This window comes from Sardina pilchardus, chromosome 8, assembly GCF_963854185.1.
Source record: "Sardina pilchardus chromosome 8, fSarPil1.1, whole genome shotgun sequence".
Classification (NCBI taxonomy): domain Eukaryota; kingdom Metazoa; phylum Chordata; class Actinopteri; order Clupeiformes; family Clupeidae; genus Sardina; species Sardina pilchardus.
This window is the reverse complement of record NC_085001.1, coordinates 4,880,402-4,900,952: the sequence shown is the minus strand read 5'-3', so window position 1 is coordinate 4,900,952 and position 20,551 is coordinate 4,880,402. Positions and strand designations below refer to the sequence as shown.

Sequence of the window (20,551 nt, the reverse complement as noted above, 5' to 3'; positions counted from 1 at the left end):
AATGGACCAATGAACCCTGCCCAGAGGAGAGGGAAATGATGAGCCAGCCTTATGCCAGTAAAGAAGGTTGCAGGCTACTTCACACTCTCCAACAATATTTTTAAAGACAAGATAATCTATAGTCATCTGCAATGTGGGTACTGGAAAATCACATGGTGAGGGAAAGGGCTTAAGCACAATGTTTTGCTCGAGGGAAGGTGGAAAATTAGCTTAATTCCCCAAATGTTGGAATATCTATGAAGGTATAATTGGGGCAAAAGTCACGAGCACATTTAACTGCAGATTTCGCATTCGCACACTAAAGTCACAAAGGTGTAACCGTACATTTGAAGTTGTAGATATTTTTTTCATACCTTGTTAACACAAAATAGGGCTACGGGTTCACGAATCCGTTTTACAAGTTCACAAAACCGTTTTACAGATACACGAATTCTCACCTGTGCATCACAAGTTCCTGGTCTCATCCCCTCGAGACTTTTGCTCCATTTACACTGCAACGATTGGGGCAAAACACATTCGCACATCCGTGTTTCATAGTCTGAGAACATGCACAACATTCGTGCATTTGTAAACCCAAATGTGAACTAATGCAACAGAAGTTGTGCATCTGTGAAATATTTTCTCATTAATAAAAGTCTTACACGACTGCAAGTGCATTGATACAAGTGCTTGAGTCTACATATGCGAGTTTCCGTCGCTGTTTTCCGGGGACGAATACTTTTGCACCAATTATACCTCCTGGCGATGTGCAAAACCGATTTGTACTTGTGCACACAGAGAGCATCGATCGAAAACAAAACAAGGCGGCCGGATCTGGATCTGGATCTGGAAACTCGCAGATGTAGACTCAAGCACTTGTATCAATGCACTTGTAGTCGTGTAAGACTTTTATTAATGAGAAAATATTTCACAGATGCACAACTTCTGTTGCAATAGTTCACATTTGGGTTTACAAATGCACGAATGTTGTGCATGTTCTCAGACTATGAAACACGGATGTGCGAATGTGTTTTGCCCCAATCGTTGCAGTGTAAATGGAGCAAAAGTCTCGAGGGGATGAGGCCAGGAACTTGTGATGCACAGGTGAGAATTCGTGTATCTGTAAAACGGTTTTGTGAACTTGTAAAACGGATTCGTGAACCCGTAGCCCTATTTTGTGTTAACAAGGTATGAAAAAAATATCTACAACTTCAAATGTACGGTTACACATTTGTGACTTTAGTGTGCGAATGCGAAATCTGCAGTTAAATGTGCTCGTGACTTTTGCCCCAATTATACCTTCATAAATATCCCTCTAAGATACCCTAAAAGATGCAATGTTCACTTGCTTCAAAGTTCATTTTAGATAAAAAAATTTTTTTGACTTTTTGACTACCTTCTTTCTTCTGTTCAGCTGTTTTATAGTGACTTACTGAAATTTGCAGCAGTAAGGATAGACTGGTCAGGCTTTGGACAAGGTAAGCGTTGTTATATGGTATATGAAAAATGAGATTGGGTTTGACCATGCCACTCTTTAAGTAGGCTACAATAAAGAGCCGGAGCTGCGTTCATATTTAGAAGCATCTTGGAGAGTGGATATTAGGCTATAGCCTAGGCCTCTCGTCTCATGCTAAGGTATCATGGAAATATGTGAAAACGCATGCCTATCGTGCAAATCAGCCAGCTGGTCAAATTAATATTGTGAAACAATATTACATTTCCTGAAAAGTAATGTTTTTTTTTAAATAGGTGTTATTCATCAAAACAGCAACATTATGATATGTTGATAAGAGTATTATGTAAGGGATAATGTATAGAACACCGGTCATTATCGGAAAATAATTCCCGGCAGGATGAACTGAACCCCCAGGTAAAATCTTACTCCTAATCTGATGACCAGCAGAAACATGTGAGAACCAGGTGGAGAGAGGACAACACACTTCTCTTCTTCCACCGTACTCAGACGGGGTTGAGTTCAGGACTCCAGGGAACCAGGTGGAGAGAGGACAACACACTTCTCTTCTTCCACCTTTCTCAGACGGGGTTGAGTTAAAGACTACAGGGCACAGAGACACTACGCCCCAGGCACTCATTTCTCCATATTTTATTTCACATGTCACAGTCAGAGAGACAGAAATGGGCTTCATCCTAAAAACATTCTCCAAGGATGGTATTTCCAAAATATACAAGACAATTTTGACCGTCCTTTCCATGCTCCATGGATTTGATTAAAAGAAACATCGGCACAAACCAGGATCATAAGAGTACGTTGAGGGAGGCTACATTGAATCAACAACAGTCAAAACAGCAACTGATACACCATATACGAAAACGGTATGGTACTTCACTGGCCAGGATATTGTAGAGCCTATGTAGTGTAATCAAAATGTTAAATTTGATAAATTATTATTTGTATATCACTGTAGAGCTGTGGATATTATGCATACTTCAGTGTATCACATTTATATGAGAAATGCAACAAGTCCACTTGTGTGATGTATATTCATTAATATTATGTATTTTAATATATTGATGAATGTGCAGATAAATCTTTGTCATACTTGTATGTGGCTCACAGCAGCTTCAATGAAGATCCACGACTTACTGCAAACCCAGGATATAGGGGTTGAGTGAATGTGGTCTGGACTCTGTGCAGGAGGGTTATCGTGTCAGAGATGCTGTAGAAGGCCAGAGTTCCTGCGCTGTGGTCCACATACACTCCTATTCTGGAGCTGACCACTAGAGGGAGTTTAGTCTGTTCAGTATTGTGCATGAAAGAGCAGCCGGAGCTGGAGAGGCGCAGCCTCCAGGACTGATCATTACCTCCAAACCAAAACTCATCACCCTTTCCTTTCCTGCTGATGCTTTTATATGAGACGGCTATGTAAACGAAGTTACTCCACTCCACCTCCCAGTAGCAGCACCCAGACACACCCTCTCTACACAGCACCTGAAGCGACACATCAAATCTCTCTGGATGATCAGGATATGACTGGAGCTCATCTGTGTTCTCCACCCTCCTGTTCCCCTCAGACAGATGGAGTTTTGAGTTTGCTGTGTTTGGATCCAGTGTGAAGTGACAGGAGTCTGATGAAAGAGAAGGGTGGACAATGTTAGATTTGCATTTTCATTAGGTGTGTGTGTGTGTGTGTGTGTGTGTGTGCGTGTGTGATTATGTAATTTTTTGTATGAATGGCTGTATGTAAGTGTAAATGTGGTGTGTTTGACTGCTTGTATTCAAAAGATTAAACTATTATGTTTCAGAGTGTGAGTGTGTGTGTGTGTGTGTGTGTGTGTGTGTGTGTGTGTGTGTGCTGTTTACAGGATTGAGAATTCTAGTGTGTCTATTCATAAGCCGTGTTAGGATCCAGTGTGAGGTGACCGGAATCTGATGGAGGAGAAGACAGGATAAAGGTTCCTGAGGTTACAGCGTCATTCAGTAACAGAATGAGCAAATATGCATCTAATATTACAAGAGCCATTCTTCCTCAGAGCAACCCGGGGTTATGTGCCTTGCTCAAGCGCACAATAGTGGCAAAATATCACTCAGTGACATTTCCAGAAGAAGCTGGAATAGTTTGTACTCTGACGAATTGCACTAGATAAAAGTCTTTGCTGAATTTTTTTTTTAACTGAAAACCCAGCAGTTTCAAGGTAAACAAGATACAGGTGTAATGAAAGGGGCTTAAGGTCAGGCCCAAGTAGTAGGTGAACATTTTTTTAATAAAAAACCTACAACGTTTTCTGTCAAGAGCCAAGGCAAGTTGCAGCTCAAATTCTCGCATATTTGTGAGCAATACAGTCAGTTTCTATTTGTCCTTAAATAAAACTAATGTGGAGTGAGGTTCTACAGAGTTTGTGACTTGCTTTTGTTTGAGTTGTGTATTTAGGCTACATTGTAGCTAGATAGCTCGCTATACTGTATAACGCCTGGCTACATTATGCTAATGTTTACTTGAATTTTAAAAGCCATTTGATAGTCTTCCCCCACCAGCAGAGATTCAAAATAAAACAGCAAGGCAGATGAACGTATGGAATAGCCAAAGAGAAATAACTTGCAGGCTACCAAAAAGTCTATCTAAACTTCCTCCAAAGTGAACTGGTATCCAGTATGTAGGCTAGCCAAGCCAGGTGCCATGTCTCAGGCATAGCCTACTGTTTGGTCTATTCTGGAATTGTGGGATCTTTTTAGCCCTCAAAGAACAATGTAGCAACCTACTAATATTTATCTAATAATTGACCCCCCCCCCCCCCCCCCTCCCCTATTCCAAAGAGCACCACTGAATGGTACTGTTCTTAAAATCATGTGTAGGCCTAAGTGTAATTTGAATTTGAGCCTACAGTTCTCTCATCAACCTATGTTTGACATTAACTTACAAAATAGATACTAGCTTAGTCCTCAGAGGAGGGTTACTGAGGTATTTCTGTCTCTCCCAGACTGCACTGACATTATATTGCATTGCATAACATTTGACTGGCGCTTTTTAGCCAAAGCAATTTAAAACATGGTAAACAGTTCTTAAAACTTTTTAAAAAAATTCTCAACCATTCTAGAACAATGTAAAAGTTAGAATAAGAAAAAGTAAAAGAAGAAAAGTGAGTGCTGTTTTTAATCAGTTCTAGTCAGGTGATAAGCCTAAGTGTTAGAATTAGAAGGCTAGTTGTTGGGGATATTCTCTGCAAAAGCATGGTCTTTGTGAGTTTTCGAAGATGGAGAGGGATGTACCTGCTCTAGTAGGAACTAGGGTTGGGTATCGTTTGAATTTAAACAATTCTGATTTTGTTTCCTTGTTTCGATTCAGGGCAAAAAAAAATACTTAGCCTAATGTAAATATTTCATGGTGTTCACAAATGTTATTCTTGATTCTAAATGCGGGAAACAACAATAATAATAAAAATTACCGTTTTCCAACGCACCACAAACATCTTGCCTATTTAAATTTTATATTATTTTATTATATAGCCTAAATATATATTTAAAGATTTCAGTACGGGCTGGCTGTAGGTCTACTGTAATAATGTCAGGTCTAAAGATGAAGGGTGCCTCTCATTCAGCGTTTATACGTCCTCCCTCGCTCCTCGGGCCTCGATCCTCACTGATCTACATAAAGAAAGATAGAAGAAGGGATAGACTATCCCATTGTTGCCGCCGCCCCATCATTCTTTATGTAGATCAGTGACGATCGAGGCCCGAGGAGCGAGGCACCTCATGTCAGAAGGAAGCCTACTTCGAGAAGATTTTTATTAAAATCATGATCTGTGTTGTGCAGTAATTACAAATGCATAGCAGTTATTATTTACAGTACAGTGTTCTGCAGAGTGAATTCTTTGTTCTTGTTCAACCCACTGGAAGTTTAACAACGTGGAGTCAGACTGGTATGCCCTCCTTAATCTCATCTGGTACCACTACTACTTACCGGGTAGACGATCAGATGGTAGAATCCCTTCATGTAATATTAATGCCATTTCAGATAGTGCTGTGTTCACCCATCCAATTTGTACTAATGATTATAGGTTGATAAGTGCAGTTGAAACCACTAATAATTAACTCGGGGTCAAGTAAATATATGAAACGTGTGTGTGTGTGTGTGTGTGTGTGTGTGTGTGTGTGTGTGTGTGTGTGTGTGTGTGTATTAAACTCACATTGTAAGAGTTCCTTTCTGGTCTGTAAGATAGCCCGGACAGCAGTCACTATTGAAATATCACATAATGACATCATGAGTGACATCAAGAGTCTCCATCTATTTGAATATTACATGACTTCCCACCTCCACAGACAATAACGACGGACAAACAGGTCATCATGTTCAGTAAGCAGCCACACAATCCAAATGGAAAGTATCATCAGATATTATGTGTAAAATACACATCAAGAATGGGACAAACCTGTTGCAGATATTTTCATGAATTCCTCCGTACAAAAAGTCTCCAACTGCTCCTTCAGTGAAGAGACCGATTTCTTCACATCCAAAGAAGGGTTTTGGTTAACACTGCCTAAAGACTCAAGTGGTTGACTGAGTGACTGGAAAGTCTAAATAAATAAACACGAGAGAAAGAGGGAACAGAGGAATATTGAAGCCTAAATATATAACATACTGATCTGGGGTGCGTTTCTAGAAGAGCTAGCATCGGTGTTGCTAAACCACCGTGGTGCAACGCAACTTGCGATCAAACAACGACAGTGTAACACCTGTTTCCAGAAAGCTTCGCACCTGTGTCGCAATTCGAAACCTCCGGTGTTCGACCACCGTTGTTCCAACAACAACGTTGTTGATGACGCAGCGCTACATTTCATTGGTGGAAAAAGTAGCAATGTATAATACCCCACCCACTAGACATTCTCTGTCACTGGGTGCCTATCATTTGTCTTTTATAGATCCTCCCTTCCTTCCTCGATCCTCGTCCTCACTGATCTAGATGAAGAACGATGGGGCGGCAACAATGGGATAGTCGGAGGACCGAGCATCGACGATCGAGGAGGGATGTTGAGAGGCAACCACTAGGCGTCGACGTGTCTAATTTCAACCACAAATGATGAATGCTAGCAATGTCATTGTCATCAACAAAAACCTAAACCTATCGCGAGCAAATAAAACAGTTTACTTGAGTTCAAATCTGCACATTTTTATCAACAATGCTTTCCATTCACTTCAGCATATATTTTTTCCACACCATGCAGGATACAAGTGTTTGAGCCACAAAATTCCGCTCTATAGTAGTTCCTCATAGTGCAGCGGTAACGTCTAAGCTCTAAACACGGGCGACTGGGGTTCAAAACCTGCCATAGCCTACCTTTTGTCAATTGTGAGTGTACGAACCACAACAATAGGATGTACATGTAAACAAACAAATACCGTCTGAGACTTTTGACCAAAGTGACTCAAGAAGATGCCAAAAGTTAAAACATAACAGTTTAAAATAAAGATGTCCAATTTCATTGTATATTTCCACACCGCAACAGACCATAGTTGACCTGCACATATAAAGTTTCCCCCAACTAGATTCGAACCGACAACGTTCAGACTGTAAGCCATCAGCTTTAACCACTATACCATCAAACTCTATGAAAAACTTGAGACATGGTGGATATTGTAACACTAGCCTATGAAAAAGTAACGCAACACTCAAATTAACATAGCCTACATAGCAAAAATGTCTTTTAATTAATATTAGCCAACAGCATAGCACAATCATTGATTCACAAGAAAAACAACAACCTTGTGATTTTTGGTTGGGCCCTGCCGCGCTTGTGATTTTTGGTTAGGCACTCCTGACACTGACGATATCACCAACCGGAACTACCAAGGTATGCCACAGGTGCGACTGCCCAGGGGTAGTCGTTCAAACCACCAAAATTTGCGTCCTTGTTTGCGATTGAGAGTTTGAACTACCTTTTCTAGAAACACCAAATTCAAGAACGACGGAGCGAACTCCCAAGGTTGCGACACAAGTTAGCATACAACACTTTCTAGAAACGCACCCCTGAGTTGTTAAACTGAACTAATCTCAGTGTATATCTACAATCTGTATTTTATGACAAGTAAATTGATACGGTTGAACTGGAAAATTTGACCAAAAGCTTAAGCTTCAAGAGTCTAACATAATCTTCTGATGTGCTGATGCGCTCCGAAGCACTTGGAGTGTTGAGTAAAAGCATTAAATGCAATATGTTGTTGAAGCTTGGCATTTAAATGTTAACTCAATTATTTTGTGCCCGAACAATCCATCAATGCTACAGTACCTTGATGAAATGGATGTGGTCCTCTGTGTGTGAAAGCTGCTCCAGTTCAGCATCTCTCCTCTTCAGCTCAGCAATCTCCTGCTCCAGTTGCTTCTGATGTTCTTCAGCCCGACTCACCTCAGCCTTCTCCTGAGCTCTGATCAGCTCTGTCACCTCAGAGCGCCTTCTCTCAATGGAGCGGATCATCTCAGTGAAGATCGTCTCACTGTCCTCCACTGCTGTCTGTGCAGAACTCTGATACGAAACACACGACCAGGAGAAAGATGGGGAATACACACAGGGAAGTAAAGAATACTCAAGAGAATACTCAAAGGTTTTTTTTTCAAATTAGGTGAGTGAGCCTCCCCTTTAGGATACATGAGGGCGGCTCAGTTTCAACAATACATGTTAGAAATATTTTTCTTTATAATAACATATTTTAAAGGGTTTTTTCTATTATTATTATTTCTCAACATTGAATTCTGTTATATTTTTTGACATGACCTTCATGTCTGTCTTACAAAACAAAATGTGAACACATGGGCTACACAATTCTTCTCTGAAAAGTAAATGATTACTTACATTGATTTTGTATTACTCCTGTACCTCCCTGAGGCTCTTTGCCACACTAGACTAGCTAGATCCAGCACTTCCAGCTTACCTATCGGCCTACTGCCTACAGTGTGTGGCTCAGAGATACTGGAACATTTCTCAGCTTTACAATCTCCTCTCTAACTGATTGAGGAGCTGACTGCCATGGCTCCTCCAGCAGCTAACTGTTATGGGTGCTGTTAGGTGGTAGTGTAGTGGTTAAGGAGCTAGGCCAGCGTGCAGCAGCTAACTGTAATGAGCGGTGTTAGGTGGTAGTGTAGTGGTTAAGGAGCTAGCCCAGCGTGCAGCAGCCTACTGTAAAGAGTTCTGGGTTCACTTTCCAGCTTCCACCGTTGTGCCCTCGAGCACCCCAAGTTCCTCCGGAGACAGTCTAATCCCTCATAATATAGGTGACATATGGATATGTCACTTTGGATGACAATGTCTGATAATTGAATAAATTAATTTCCTCCTCTGGTCGGTAGGCCTACTCACCTTGAGAGTCTCTACAGCCTTCCTCAGCTCCAGCATCTCCTTCTCTCTCTCCTGGATCCTCTGTTTGAAATTCTCCTGGGTTTCACCCAAATGTGTCTGTGTTGAAGAAATACATCACATCTGCTGCTCAGTTGTGATAACAAAATGTCCTCTAACAGCACACCTGAATAAACTCACAAGCTATTCAGTCACAGTCTCCTTGTGAAGTGCCATTTCAGCACCATAACAACTCTGTTCATAGGTTTGAGGAGGCAACCCAATAACTACACCATACAGTAAGATAAATGAATGTTAAATATGATTAACACTGCAAATATGAAATTCAACTAAGCTAGTGTTATGGGTATGTGGACTACTCTCAGGCTATCTTACAGGTCTATGAGACTAAATCAGGGGACTCCTAGTGTCTACACTGTTATTAATTCATGCAAGTGTACAGATATTCTCTGACTGGTCCAGCATTCATACACCATACATTTTTTTTTTTTTAAAGGTTATTTTTTGGGCTTTTTATGCCTTTAATTGGACAGGACAGTAGAGAAAATGACAGGAAGCGAGTGGGAGAGAGAGAGGGGGTGGGATCCGGAAAGGACCACGGGGCGGGAATCGAACCCGGGTCGCCGGCATGCGGTGCAGGTGCCCCAGCCAGTTGCGCCACGGCTGGGGCCCATACATCATCCATTTTAAACAGTCTTTATGCACTAACAGTTTGCAATTTGTATCTGTTATTGTCAGCTACGCAGATTTGGTAGGTTACTAGAAAATGTCTATGATGGGTTTATTAGTCTGTTTCAATCCAATCCTGAAATATTAAAAGTGCTATTTTTGTAAAGAAAAATGTAGGCTGGGTCAGTGGAAAAATGGGTGGGCCCAGGCCTGTTTGACCCTCCGATAACACCGTGCTGGGCTAACCATCAGACTCAATAAAGAGATATGCTTTGGTTGGATTATTCTGATTCTTTGCTCTGCTTAATTGAACACTTGAATTACAGTAGCCTACCAAATAACCATGCAATGCTGTACCAGACCATGTCCAACACCAGGAGATGTGTCCTTACCTCTTTCTCCTTTCTCCCTGCAGACGCTGACACAGTGTCATGGCCTTTGTGTTCATCCATCACACAGAGCAAACATACACAAGTTTGATCTGTGCGGCAAAACACCTCCAGACTCTTCTCATGTTGGGTGCAGATCCTTTCCTGTAGCGGAGTGGCATCCACCACCTTGTGTTTTCGTCCAGGGTGTACCTGATTGTGAAGTGCCAAATGCGGTTCACAGTAAGACAGCAGACAGTCCAAACAGGACTTGACAGCTTTGAGTTTTCTAGTAAGACAAAGATCGCACTCCACCTCCCCGGGTCCAGCACATAGGCCTACAACAGGAGCAGGAGCAACAGCTTGGATTCTGGTCTTCCTGAACTGCTCCACAAGCTCTGCAACGATATTATTTTTGTTTAGACAGGGTCTCGGAGTGAACGTCTGTCTGCACTGGGGGCAGCTGTAGACTCCCTTCAGATCTTCCTGATCCCAGCAGTCCTTAATGCAGCCCGTGCAATAATTGTGTCCACAGTTAAGAGAGACTGGATCCTTAAGGAGATCAAGACAAACAGGACATATAAAAAGGTCCTGGTTACTTTGAGTCGCTTCTGCCATTCTTCTTTTGAGACGTGTATCGCTTCACGAGTTTCAAACAGGCTAGGCTAGGCTACTTGGTTTCGTTTCACATGAAATTGGTAGGCTACAACTGCGCAGTGCAACTTCGAAATGACAAGCGTGTGATGCGTGCTCGTGCGAACAGTCGTTTGACCACGAGCAAACCTAAACGGGAAATATAGTCAGTGTTTTTTTTTTTTTTTCAGCATAAAACATCGTTTTACATTTGCAGCAAACATACAAAACGAAGCCTACAGCGTAACGAGGATCTATTAGTGCCGTTCTATCGGGTATCCTTGTAAACGATAGTAGGCCTAGGTGGGATGGGCTATAAAACGCTATCCTTGGGTTGGTTATATCTCATACAACAGGAAAGTATTTGCACGCCCATTAGAGCAGGTGTTGTCATTAGATTCGCAAAGACTTCGTATGCGCTGAAGAAGAACGGCAGAATGTCAGCTATCATTACCTTTATATCACTTTATATCACTTGTCCTATTTGTTTGGATCTGTGCTGCAATATCTGTGCTGTGACTATATTCACTGTAGGCCTACACAATTACTGTTGGCCTATGGTTGCAGCAGAGAGGGTTAAAGCAGAGCAATGAAGGAGTAAGGACTGCTTAAAAAAATGCTGCAGGTTCTCACAAAAAAAAAGGAACCGATTCTAGTAAGTCACATAGCCTAATTGACTTTTTGCTCTAGCTTAGGCTGCTTGTTAATAAATCAGTGAATGGAGCAGTCTACTGGCCACCTATCTAGGCCTACACACCTTTGTCCTCTCAGGTGAAAAACCAGTTAGTAAAACCTGCCGTTAGATCTAAACATGAGCAGCTTTTAGCTGATATGCAGCTCAGCTCTGGAACCAAATTTCAGATGATAGTGAAAAGGCCAGCTTTAAATCTAGACCTAAGACAAAACTATTTTAAACTGCACTGAGCTCTGTATCTGTCTTTTAATTATCCCACCTGGTCTTTTATGTCTTTTTGTTAATTGTGCTTTATTTTAAATGATTTTAGCTTGCGTTCTATGCTTTCGTATAATCTTTTTTTTAAAAAAATACTCTTTGCCTGTTGCCCATCTGTGCTTTTATGTGCTATTAACTGTTTGGTTTTGTTTAAGTATATCACATTGAATGACCTCTGTGTGAAATGCACTAAACTTGACTGGACTTGCTGGGATCAGGAAGATCACTCCGCAGCAAATATTGCAGATGCACACAATTTTGCAGATTACATTGTGAATGTGATTACATATAGGCTAGTGGTGTGTGGTATATTCATGCATTTTGGATTAAATCCATTGACATGTTTGTTGATGATCTGATAAAATGCACTTTTCTTTAGCCCACTGAACATTAGATTGGGACTGGTTGCTTAGGGCTGCTTACATCTGGTGACAGTGTGTCTCCAGCTGTGCTTTATATGCTCTCACCACTTTATTGAGAGTAAGATAAGAATAAGCCTGGCATCACTTTCGCTGGGTGTAAGGTACTGTAGATCCTGGGCCCTATCTTATAACTGCACGTGATCACAGTGTGTTGAGTCCACTTCATTTCATACCCGCCATTATGAACTCCCTGTTTCAGTGCCAGGCACACAGGTATCTGATTGGCTACTCCCTCATCCCCAACCTATCTATATTCCTCCTCAGAGTTCTGATGAAGCAAACTTCTCAAATCTCAACTCTCAGTCTGCTGCTGCTTCTTAGAGTGTGTGCTTGGTGTTTGTTAGAGCTAAAATGGTGGAGGTGATCTCTTAGGATGGAGAGTCTTTCACTGTGATCATAACTTCTGGAGGTGCAGCTGCTGGAATCAGGAGGAGCAGAAAGGAGTCTACAGCTGACCGCTGTGCAAATACACCTTCACCCCCATACCTGTATTCTACAAAACCCCTGTGATTGCTGAAATGGTGGAGAAATTTAAGGAAGGTCAGAACCCAAGCTGTCACTCACAATTATGCTGGTCTTGGAGATGTGGAGAGTGCATGTCTGCATTGAGAGAGAGCTCAAAGCTGTGAAGTCGTGTCTGAAGTGCCTGTGTCATACTATGAAATTCACATTGAACTTGGTCCAGGAAGAAACCACTCAGTGATTGATGCCACAGGTCAGCTACAGGACAGGATCTGCCCTCGTCATCAGAAGGTGTTGGACATATTTTGTCGTACCGATCAATTTTGTATCCACTATCTGTATGTACGATGGATGAACATAAAGACCATGACACAGCCAAAGCTGTAGCAGAACAGACAGAAACACAGGTGAGTAGCCTACTGGAGCTACATGAGTGGTTTAATTTAGTTTGAAGGGTCTGAAACACATAGGCTATAATACACATATACAATACAGTATACAAATAACGTTTGTATAATTTTGAAGAACATTTTCGTCAGACTCTCTCTCTCATTAGAAAAGACATGAACCAGGAAATTATAGGTGCAAAGTGCAAAATGTATAAACATCTATCAAACATTGACATGGTAACATACTATCACCTGAATATGATAAATATAAAATATTTTATAGGCACTGAGTCAGCTTGGCTTTATCAGTGGTTCTACTGAAAACAGATGAATTGAAAGCATAGACAGCTAAAATAACTGACCACATTACTCCATTAGGCTACTTACTGTAAGTCCCAACATAGCATGTTCACAAATCACTAAATAGAATGGGACCTAATTTCCTCCGCCAAGGAGGTTACAGTTTTCATCGGGGTCTGTCTGTCTGTTGTTTATTCACAAGATACTGTAACTCAGAAGTTATGGATGGATTTCGATGACATGTTCAGGGAAGGTCTGAAATGACTCATTGAAGAAATTATTCAATTAATTGTGATCCGTAGTGCCGTCTGGATCCAGGAGGCAGTTACGTTTTCGCTTGCCGGAGGTTTGCGCTCCCTGAGTGCTATTTTAGTTACCTATCAGACTTGCTTTAGTACAGTAGTATCCACCTTCCATACCTCAGCTCACAGGAGCAATACTTTCTGGTGAAACCTTGGGGAACTTAACATGCTGCTTTCAGCTGCTACTGTATGTGAACAGCTCTGAACCCAACTGTTGCAAGTTTGTAGACTTATAGACTAACTGTTCTCAGATGCTCTACATTAACTGATCAAATGAATTTCCTATTACAAAGCACTTTGCCATTTAATTACCAGTATTCACTTTTATGGAATATTGCAAATTGTTTCACTTTTATATTTTATTTACCATTATTTGCATTAAATGTAAAGCATGTCGGAATGTGAAATGAATGAAATATCCCATACAAATAAACTTGCCTGAAGTATATCTTTTTTTTGCATTTGTATCAACTGAAACAGTTGGAGAGGGATTTGAAACAGAAGGATTTGAAACAGAAAATCCAGGAGAGAGAGAAGGAGTTGCAGGAGGTGGGGAAGGCTGTGGAGACTCTCAAAGTGAGTACTGATCAGAGGTGAAGACAGTGGTTAACTCTCAGATATTATCATAAGTATTATGTCAGCTTTGTTTATCTGCTAACTAGATTAGGCTACTGGTGTAAGGTTATCATAAGTATTATGGCGGCTTTGTTTATCTGCTAACTAGATTACTGGTGTAAGGTTATTTGCCAGAACAAACTCCCTTTTTATTCCGTTGTGTAGTGACACACATGATGAGTTCATGATGAATAATGGACATTCAATATAATACGAGGTAGGAAAAAGTGCAACACTGCTGCCTTAGAATCACCACTTTATTTGACTAGAGTGACATTTCAAGGTGTGCAGGTCCTTTCTTGACTTTGAATAATGGACATTCAGAAACCATTTGTATAGTAGTAGTAGTGTTCTATTATAGTATAGTAATGTTAATGTTATAGGAGTAAGATCACTGCAAAGTCTGTAGAATATATGAATCCTGTGGAGTGAAAAGAGTCTAAATTAGCAGTAATATTATAATTTCAGCCCCAGGTCAGATTGTTGAGAGCCTAGTGAGTAACTGCCTCTGCTGTTCCATTGTCCCTACAGCACACAAAGAACCACTGACACCATGAAACACTTTCAGCTTCACCTCCCTCTGTGTGTGTCCTGCCCTCCTCTTTGTGTGTCTCCTAACAGAGCTCTGCACAGACAGCAGTGGAGGACAGTGAGAGCATCTTCACTGAGATGATCCGCTCCATTGAGAGAAGGCGCTCTGAGGTGACAGAGCTGATCAGAGCTCAGGAGGAGGCTGAGGTGAGTCGGGCTGAAGGACTCCTGAAGCAACTCGAGCAGGAGATTGCTGAGCTGAAGAGGAGAGATGCTGAACTGGAGCAGCTTTCACACACAGAGGATCACATCCATTCCCTCAAGGTACTGACCTGCCCTGCTGAAACTGGAATTAAATATAAATTATAAGAGTATATATACAGTATTTAGTTGATATATTGTTGTGCAACATATGACATAAGTTGAAATGGACAGTGTGTAAAAAAGTCTGTGTGTATGATGTGTGATGTGGTTAAAAAAAAGAAGACTGTATTGCTTTACATGCATATGTACATTACTGCATAATCACACACACACACTCACACACACACACACACTAAATCAACACTAATACTTTATTATACACACCATTCCATTCTGTCTGCAGCATTTGGGGAAAAGGTCCTGTCTGAGTATTCTGATAGTCTGTCTGAACTTTTATTTATATTTCTCTATAGAAAGACACATCAATCAGAGACTCCCCTCGCATACCCAACATAACCTTCAGTCTAAGTGTCTCTTTTAAGGCTGTAAAGGAATCTGTCTCCCTTATGAAGGCGCAGCTTGATGACATCTTCAAGCGGCAAGGACCCAAGATATCTGCAGCAGGTTGGACAGACATCTGGAATGGACTCAAGCCTGAACTATTTTTACAAGGCACTGTTACAGTATGTTCAAATAATTATGGATTCATTTTGACTGTATTTTCTGCATCTCTCAACAGTGAAACGTGTCCAGATCATCCAGTCTGTACAATGTGAGTTACATGCTATGTCATTCAGTTGCCTGCCCTTCTACAGCTGAAACAAACCGTCCTTTCAGAGATAAGAGATGCTAAAAACAACCTGGGTGAATGAGTGTCTCTGTGTTCCCAGATACTGACCCTGAACTCCCAATCAGAAGATCAGGCAGTAATGAGGGACTTGAACCAAACAGTAAGTCTTTTCTGACTGATTCTAACAGTGTAAAAGTCTAGCAAAGGAGTAAGGTAAGGTAAGGTAATGTTTATTTATAGCGCATTTCACGTGCACAGAGTGCAACCCAAAGCGCTTTACACACAACAAAAAGTGTCTAACGGAGTGGCGTAGTCGCCAGCGTACCCGTGACGACATGAAACAAACAAATTCACAAAATAACAAGACACAGACAAAAGTACCCGTGACACCAAGACACACAACAGACAAACAAATAAACAAATGTCAAATAAATAATAAAACAAACAAAAACAGAAAAGTCCACGCCAACTTAGTCCAACGAACCGCATCCAAGCAAGCGTCAGTGCGCTGTCTTGCAATCACTGGGGCAGAACCTCAGCAGACGAGATGGGCCGTAGGCTAGTTGACATGATAGCCCGTTGGCAAATTGCGTTCACCCGACCATCGCTGCCGACAGGCACCAGAAATGTGTTTAGGCGCTGTAGGCTACCAGAGCGAAGGGACACAGGAGGATCCTCTGGTGCTCTCCCGAAGCCGCGTCCCTCTCCTGTGCCAGACCAGCCGACAGTCCACCGACCATGACCAGCCACCGACGTCCTAGCTGACAGTCAACCGACCGAAACAGCCACAGAGTCCGCAGCAGGCCGCGCTGAGTTGAAATAGTCCAGCCATCAGCAGAAAGGAGCTCCTCGGCCCTGGAACCACAGTCCAGCAACACCAGCAGCACCAGTCACAGGAGCCCCATTGATCGCAGACGGCAAGAGAACAGCTGAGATCCGTGATCAGTCTGATACTTTCACTGAATCTTTTCATCGTTCCTTATCTCAGCTGTCAAACCTTAGAGGTATAAGGGAGTGTCAGGGCCCTAGATTTAAGAAATCTACAGACCAGATTACAGTCATTACAGTATACTGTAGTCTTGTGATAATTAATTGATTGTGGTGGGTTAGAACTGAAGGTCCTCTAAACATGCCCCCACCCACCTATTGAAGATAAAGGACTTGAATGAGGGCATCTCCATCTTTACTTATACTTTGAAAATGGGTGTGCTTTTATTTTATTACATTTTATTGGTAGTAAAGTGGTATTTTCTGTTTCAGTGTCTGATGTCCAGGCTTCTTTTCCTTTACCAGAAATCAGAGAGGAGCTCTTGCAGTGTAAGCTGGAGACATGTGCGCGCGCGCACACACACACACACACACACCCACACACACACACACACAACTTGCACACCCACACCGCCTCACCATTACCCACACACACACACACACACACACACACACACACACTGTGTAATACCCAAATACAAGTTTACATGTTTTCTCCTCTCCATCAGACTCCTGTCACTTCACACTGGATCCAAACACAGCATACAGAGAACTCCATCTGTCTGAAGGGAACAGGAGGGTGGACTGCAGATCTGGGCAGTCATATCCTGATCATCCCGAGAGATTTGATAAGTGGTGTCAGGTGCTGTGTAGAGAGGGTGTGTCTGGACGCTGCTACTGGGAGGTGGAGTGGAGTTGGTGGGTTTCTATAGCAGTCTCGTATAAAGGCATCAGCAGGAAAGGAGGGAGTATTGAGTCTGGATTTGGATATAATGATCAGTCCTGGGGTCTGCTTCTCACCTGCGACAGCTGCTCTTTCAGGCACAGGAATCAAGTAACTAAACTGCCTCGAGTACGCTGTGCCAGAATAGGAGTGTATGTGGATCACAAGGCAGGAACTCTGGCGTTTTACAGAATCTCTGACAAAGTGACCCTCCTGCACAGAGTCCAGACCACATTCACTCACACACTCTACCCTGGGTTCAGAATGCTGTCTGGAGCATCATTAAAGCTGTTGTGACCCACACTGTATACAGCAGGACAGAAATGTAAAGACCCCATGGATATTGGCTGTTTCTCATTGAGAAGATAACAGTTTTCTTCTCAGCATCGGCCCTCAAGAAGAACATACTGTACAAGCACATTTTGCAAGGGCAGACGAAGAGAAGCTGTACCTGCAGAATCAGTTGGAGAGCACTTTCCCTTCATCGACCATGACACCACAGAACTGAGGTCCCAATTTGCTGAATGCAATGAATTGCCATCTTGTCATGGTATAGATTCCCCTACCCACCTAATGAATACTTTTTGCACATTTTTACTTTTTTTTGGTTAGACGCTAACTGCATTTTGTTGTCTCTGTATTTGTACTCTGCAAAGTCTAATGTACTGTATAATAATAATAATAATATATTTATGTACTGTATAATTATAATAATAGTCATCATCAATATGTATTCTGGTATTTCACATGTTGAGGGAAGTGGCTAATGTACAGTGAAAATGAAATGAATAATTTGGGTAAATCCATCACTGAATTTGTCTTGTTAAAAATGCAATGAAAGATGAGGTTATGATTAGGGTAGGCTACATAAAGATTTTAATATCAGAAAGCTCATTTTAATACAACAAATGCCAAAATGAAAAAAATATAGATGGAATTGACATAGGTTGAATGTAAAAATGCAAATACAAATACATTCCTACAGGAAGAAGTGTCAACCATTAATTACATTATGTATGCATAATGTATGCACTACCCACCGAGTAATCTGTATATTCTCATTCTAGTATCACAAAGCAGCTCATTAAGCACAATTCATGGTTTTTCATTGACCTGAAAATTCAGTTTCAGTGTTCACCATTTGGAAACAACACAATGTATAACACATACAGTACACCATAAGATAAATGTCAGTGTGTAGGACATTATATTGAATGATTAGAACATTGTCTTTGTGTAAACGTTGTTATTGTCAAGCAAATTTAAATAATCTTAAAAAGAAAGAAGATGAGTACGAATTAAGAGAGGAAAAAATATTTGTTCTCCACTTTGTATGAAAAATATATACATATAGACAGACAGATAGATAGATAGATAGATAGATAGATAGATAGATAGATAGATAGATACTGTAGATAGATATACAATTTGTAGAATACATCACCATAAAAAATGAACATGAAATTTGCAAAAATGTGTATTTTTACATTTTCCAAAAAAGGTTGCATCCATGTATTGTTTCATTATAGCTGTCCTAATATATGGTGTGTGAGTTTGAACCATCCTAATCTATTATGTGTATCAACAAGCATGTGAGTCCCTTTGAATCTGTTCCAACTGCACCCAGATCAGCTCTGTGCCCAGTATCTGGAGGGTGGGGTGCAGGAGTAGAAAGGGCCACGGCTGCATGCCCATCACTGCTGCTGCTTTAGGATGTGTTCTGCTGCTGCAGATGTGGCTGCATGTTCATTCTGCTGCTTTAGGATGTGTTCTGCTGCTGCAGATATGGCTGCATGTTCATTCTGCTGCTGCTTTAGGATGTGTTCTACTACCAGTGGTGGACAGTAAGGAAGTACATGTAATTCGTTACAGTACTTAAGTAGCATATTGATGTATCTGTACTTTACTTAAGTATTTATATTTGGTGAGACTTTGTACTTTGACTTTACTACATTTTTAAGTGAAAATTCGTACTTTTACTCCGTTACGTTTATGAAAACCCTCTCGTTCCATTTTGGCAAAGCGAATCACGTGTCCAAACTGCATCCTGCACGCACTTCAGTGCGGCCCACCGAGCATGCATTAGCTTAGATCTGGCCCGCCACGCACTTAGGCTATCATTGGCTTTTCGCTATTTTTGATTTTTTTTTTTTTTTTTCAGCAACGACGTTGTGGTTAACATTACTGCAAACTAACACTCTTCTTAGAGAACGTTTACATTTACAATGTCAATATCAATGTTACATAGAGATGAAAGCCTACTCTTTGAAATCTCTATTGCAGCAAATCTAATTTTCGTGTTTGTTACTCATAACGTAATTGGGAACGTGTGAGCGTGCACGAAAGGGAGAGAGTGCATTGATAACTGATATCTCTGCTTTATAAAGGGCAGCCACTGAGTGGAGCCGGCAAGAGTCTTAAAGTGACAGTGTACCATTTATAAATTAATCAAACAGCATCATAGTTCTTAACAAATGTATTTTCTACAACAAAATTACGTTGTCATTATTATCATAATGGGGGGGGGGGGGGGACACCAATTCTCTTTGTGATTGAAGAATGTATCGTAAATAAATAATGTTCTTCCTAAATGCTAGGGGGAAGGAAGTATTTGACCCCCTATGTAACCGGAATTTAACACAGGGGCAGGTAGATTTTTATTTTTAAAGGACAGGTATTTCATGGATCCAGGATATATGCATCCTGATAAAGTTCCCTGGGCCGTTGGAATTAAAATAGCCCTACATCATCATACCCTTCACCACAGCTAGAGATTGGCATGGTGCTTTTTCCAGTATAGGCCTATTAGCCTGTTTGATTTGCATTGAGCTCAATGAGCATCAAACAGGCTAATAGGCTAACTGGAAAAAGCACCACATCTGTTTGTTTGCAGTTTGATTTTTACTCATTTTTTGAATTAAGGCATTAAGATCAATTGTCAAATGATGATTTTATATTTCTCTTTTTAGGCAACTTGCATGGTATCAAATACATGTTCTCCCCACTGTAGATAGCTTCTAAGCAAATAGAGAAATGTAAGAAACTATTTGAAGATAGGCATTAGTATTTCGCCTTATATAAGCTGATTTAGCAGGAGCTTTGATATGAAAATGATAAATTATAATTATAATTAAGCCATTAGAACCATAATTCATTGAAGTACTTTTACTTTTAATACTTAAGTATATGTGAAGGCAAATACTTTTATACTTCTACTTAAGTGAAAATTCGAAGTGGGTACTTTCACTTTTACTCAAGTAATATTTGACACAAGGTATCTATACTTTCACTTAAGTACATAATCAATGTACTTCGTCCACCACTGTCTACTACTGCAGATATGGCTGCATGTTCATTCTGCTGCCGCTTTAGGATGTGTTCTGCTGCTGCAGATATGGCTGCATGTTCATTCTGCTGCTGC

At 41.0% G+C, this 20,551-nt stretch overlaps 1 protein-coding gene and 1 pseudogene across 1 annotated transcript; one reads left to right on the top strand and one right to left on the bottom strand.

The window, feature by feature from the left end:
* Positions 1–1,955: 1,955 nt before the first annotated feature.
* Positions 1,956–10,747, bottom strand: LOC134088464 (tripartite motif-containing protein 16-like). The gene is made up of 6 exons (XM_062542429.1): positions 9,844–10,747; positions 8,786–8,881; positions 7,721–7,954; positions 5,866–6,010; positions 5,623–5,670; positions 1,956–3,066 (listed from the first exon to the last, which is right to left on the bottom strand). The coding sequence occupies exons 1-6, from the start codon at positions 10,435–10,437 to the stop codon at positions 2,552–2,554; spliced, it is 1,632 nt and encodes a 543-aa protein (XP_062398413.1). The 5' UTR covers positions 10,438–10,747; the 3' UTR covers positions 1,956–2,551.
* Positions 10,748–12,344: 1,597 nt separating this feature from the next.
* LOC134089383 (tripartite motif-containing protein 16-like) lies at positions 12,345–17,731 on the top strand (annotated as a pseudogene).
* Positions 17,732–20,551: the final 2,820 nt, after the last annotated feature.

What these genes read in the sequence shown, in the direction of transcription:
- LOC134088464 (XM_062542429.1), bottom strand. Translation starts at nt 10,437, where the DNA reads ATGGCAGAAGCGACTCAAAGTAACCAGGACCTTTTTATATGTCCTGTT. An exon ending in ACCACATCCATTTCATCAAG is followed by an intron (nt 6,011 to 7,720) that starts GTACTGTAGCAT and finishes TTATTTATTTAG; the next exon opens with ACTTTCCAGTCACTCAGTCA. An exon ending in CAGAAAGGAACTCTTACAAT is followed by an intron (nt 3,067 to 5,622) that starts GTGAGTTTAATA and finishes CTCTTTCATCAG; the next exon opens with ACTCCTGTCACTTCACACTG.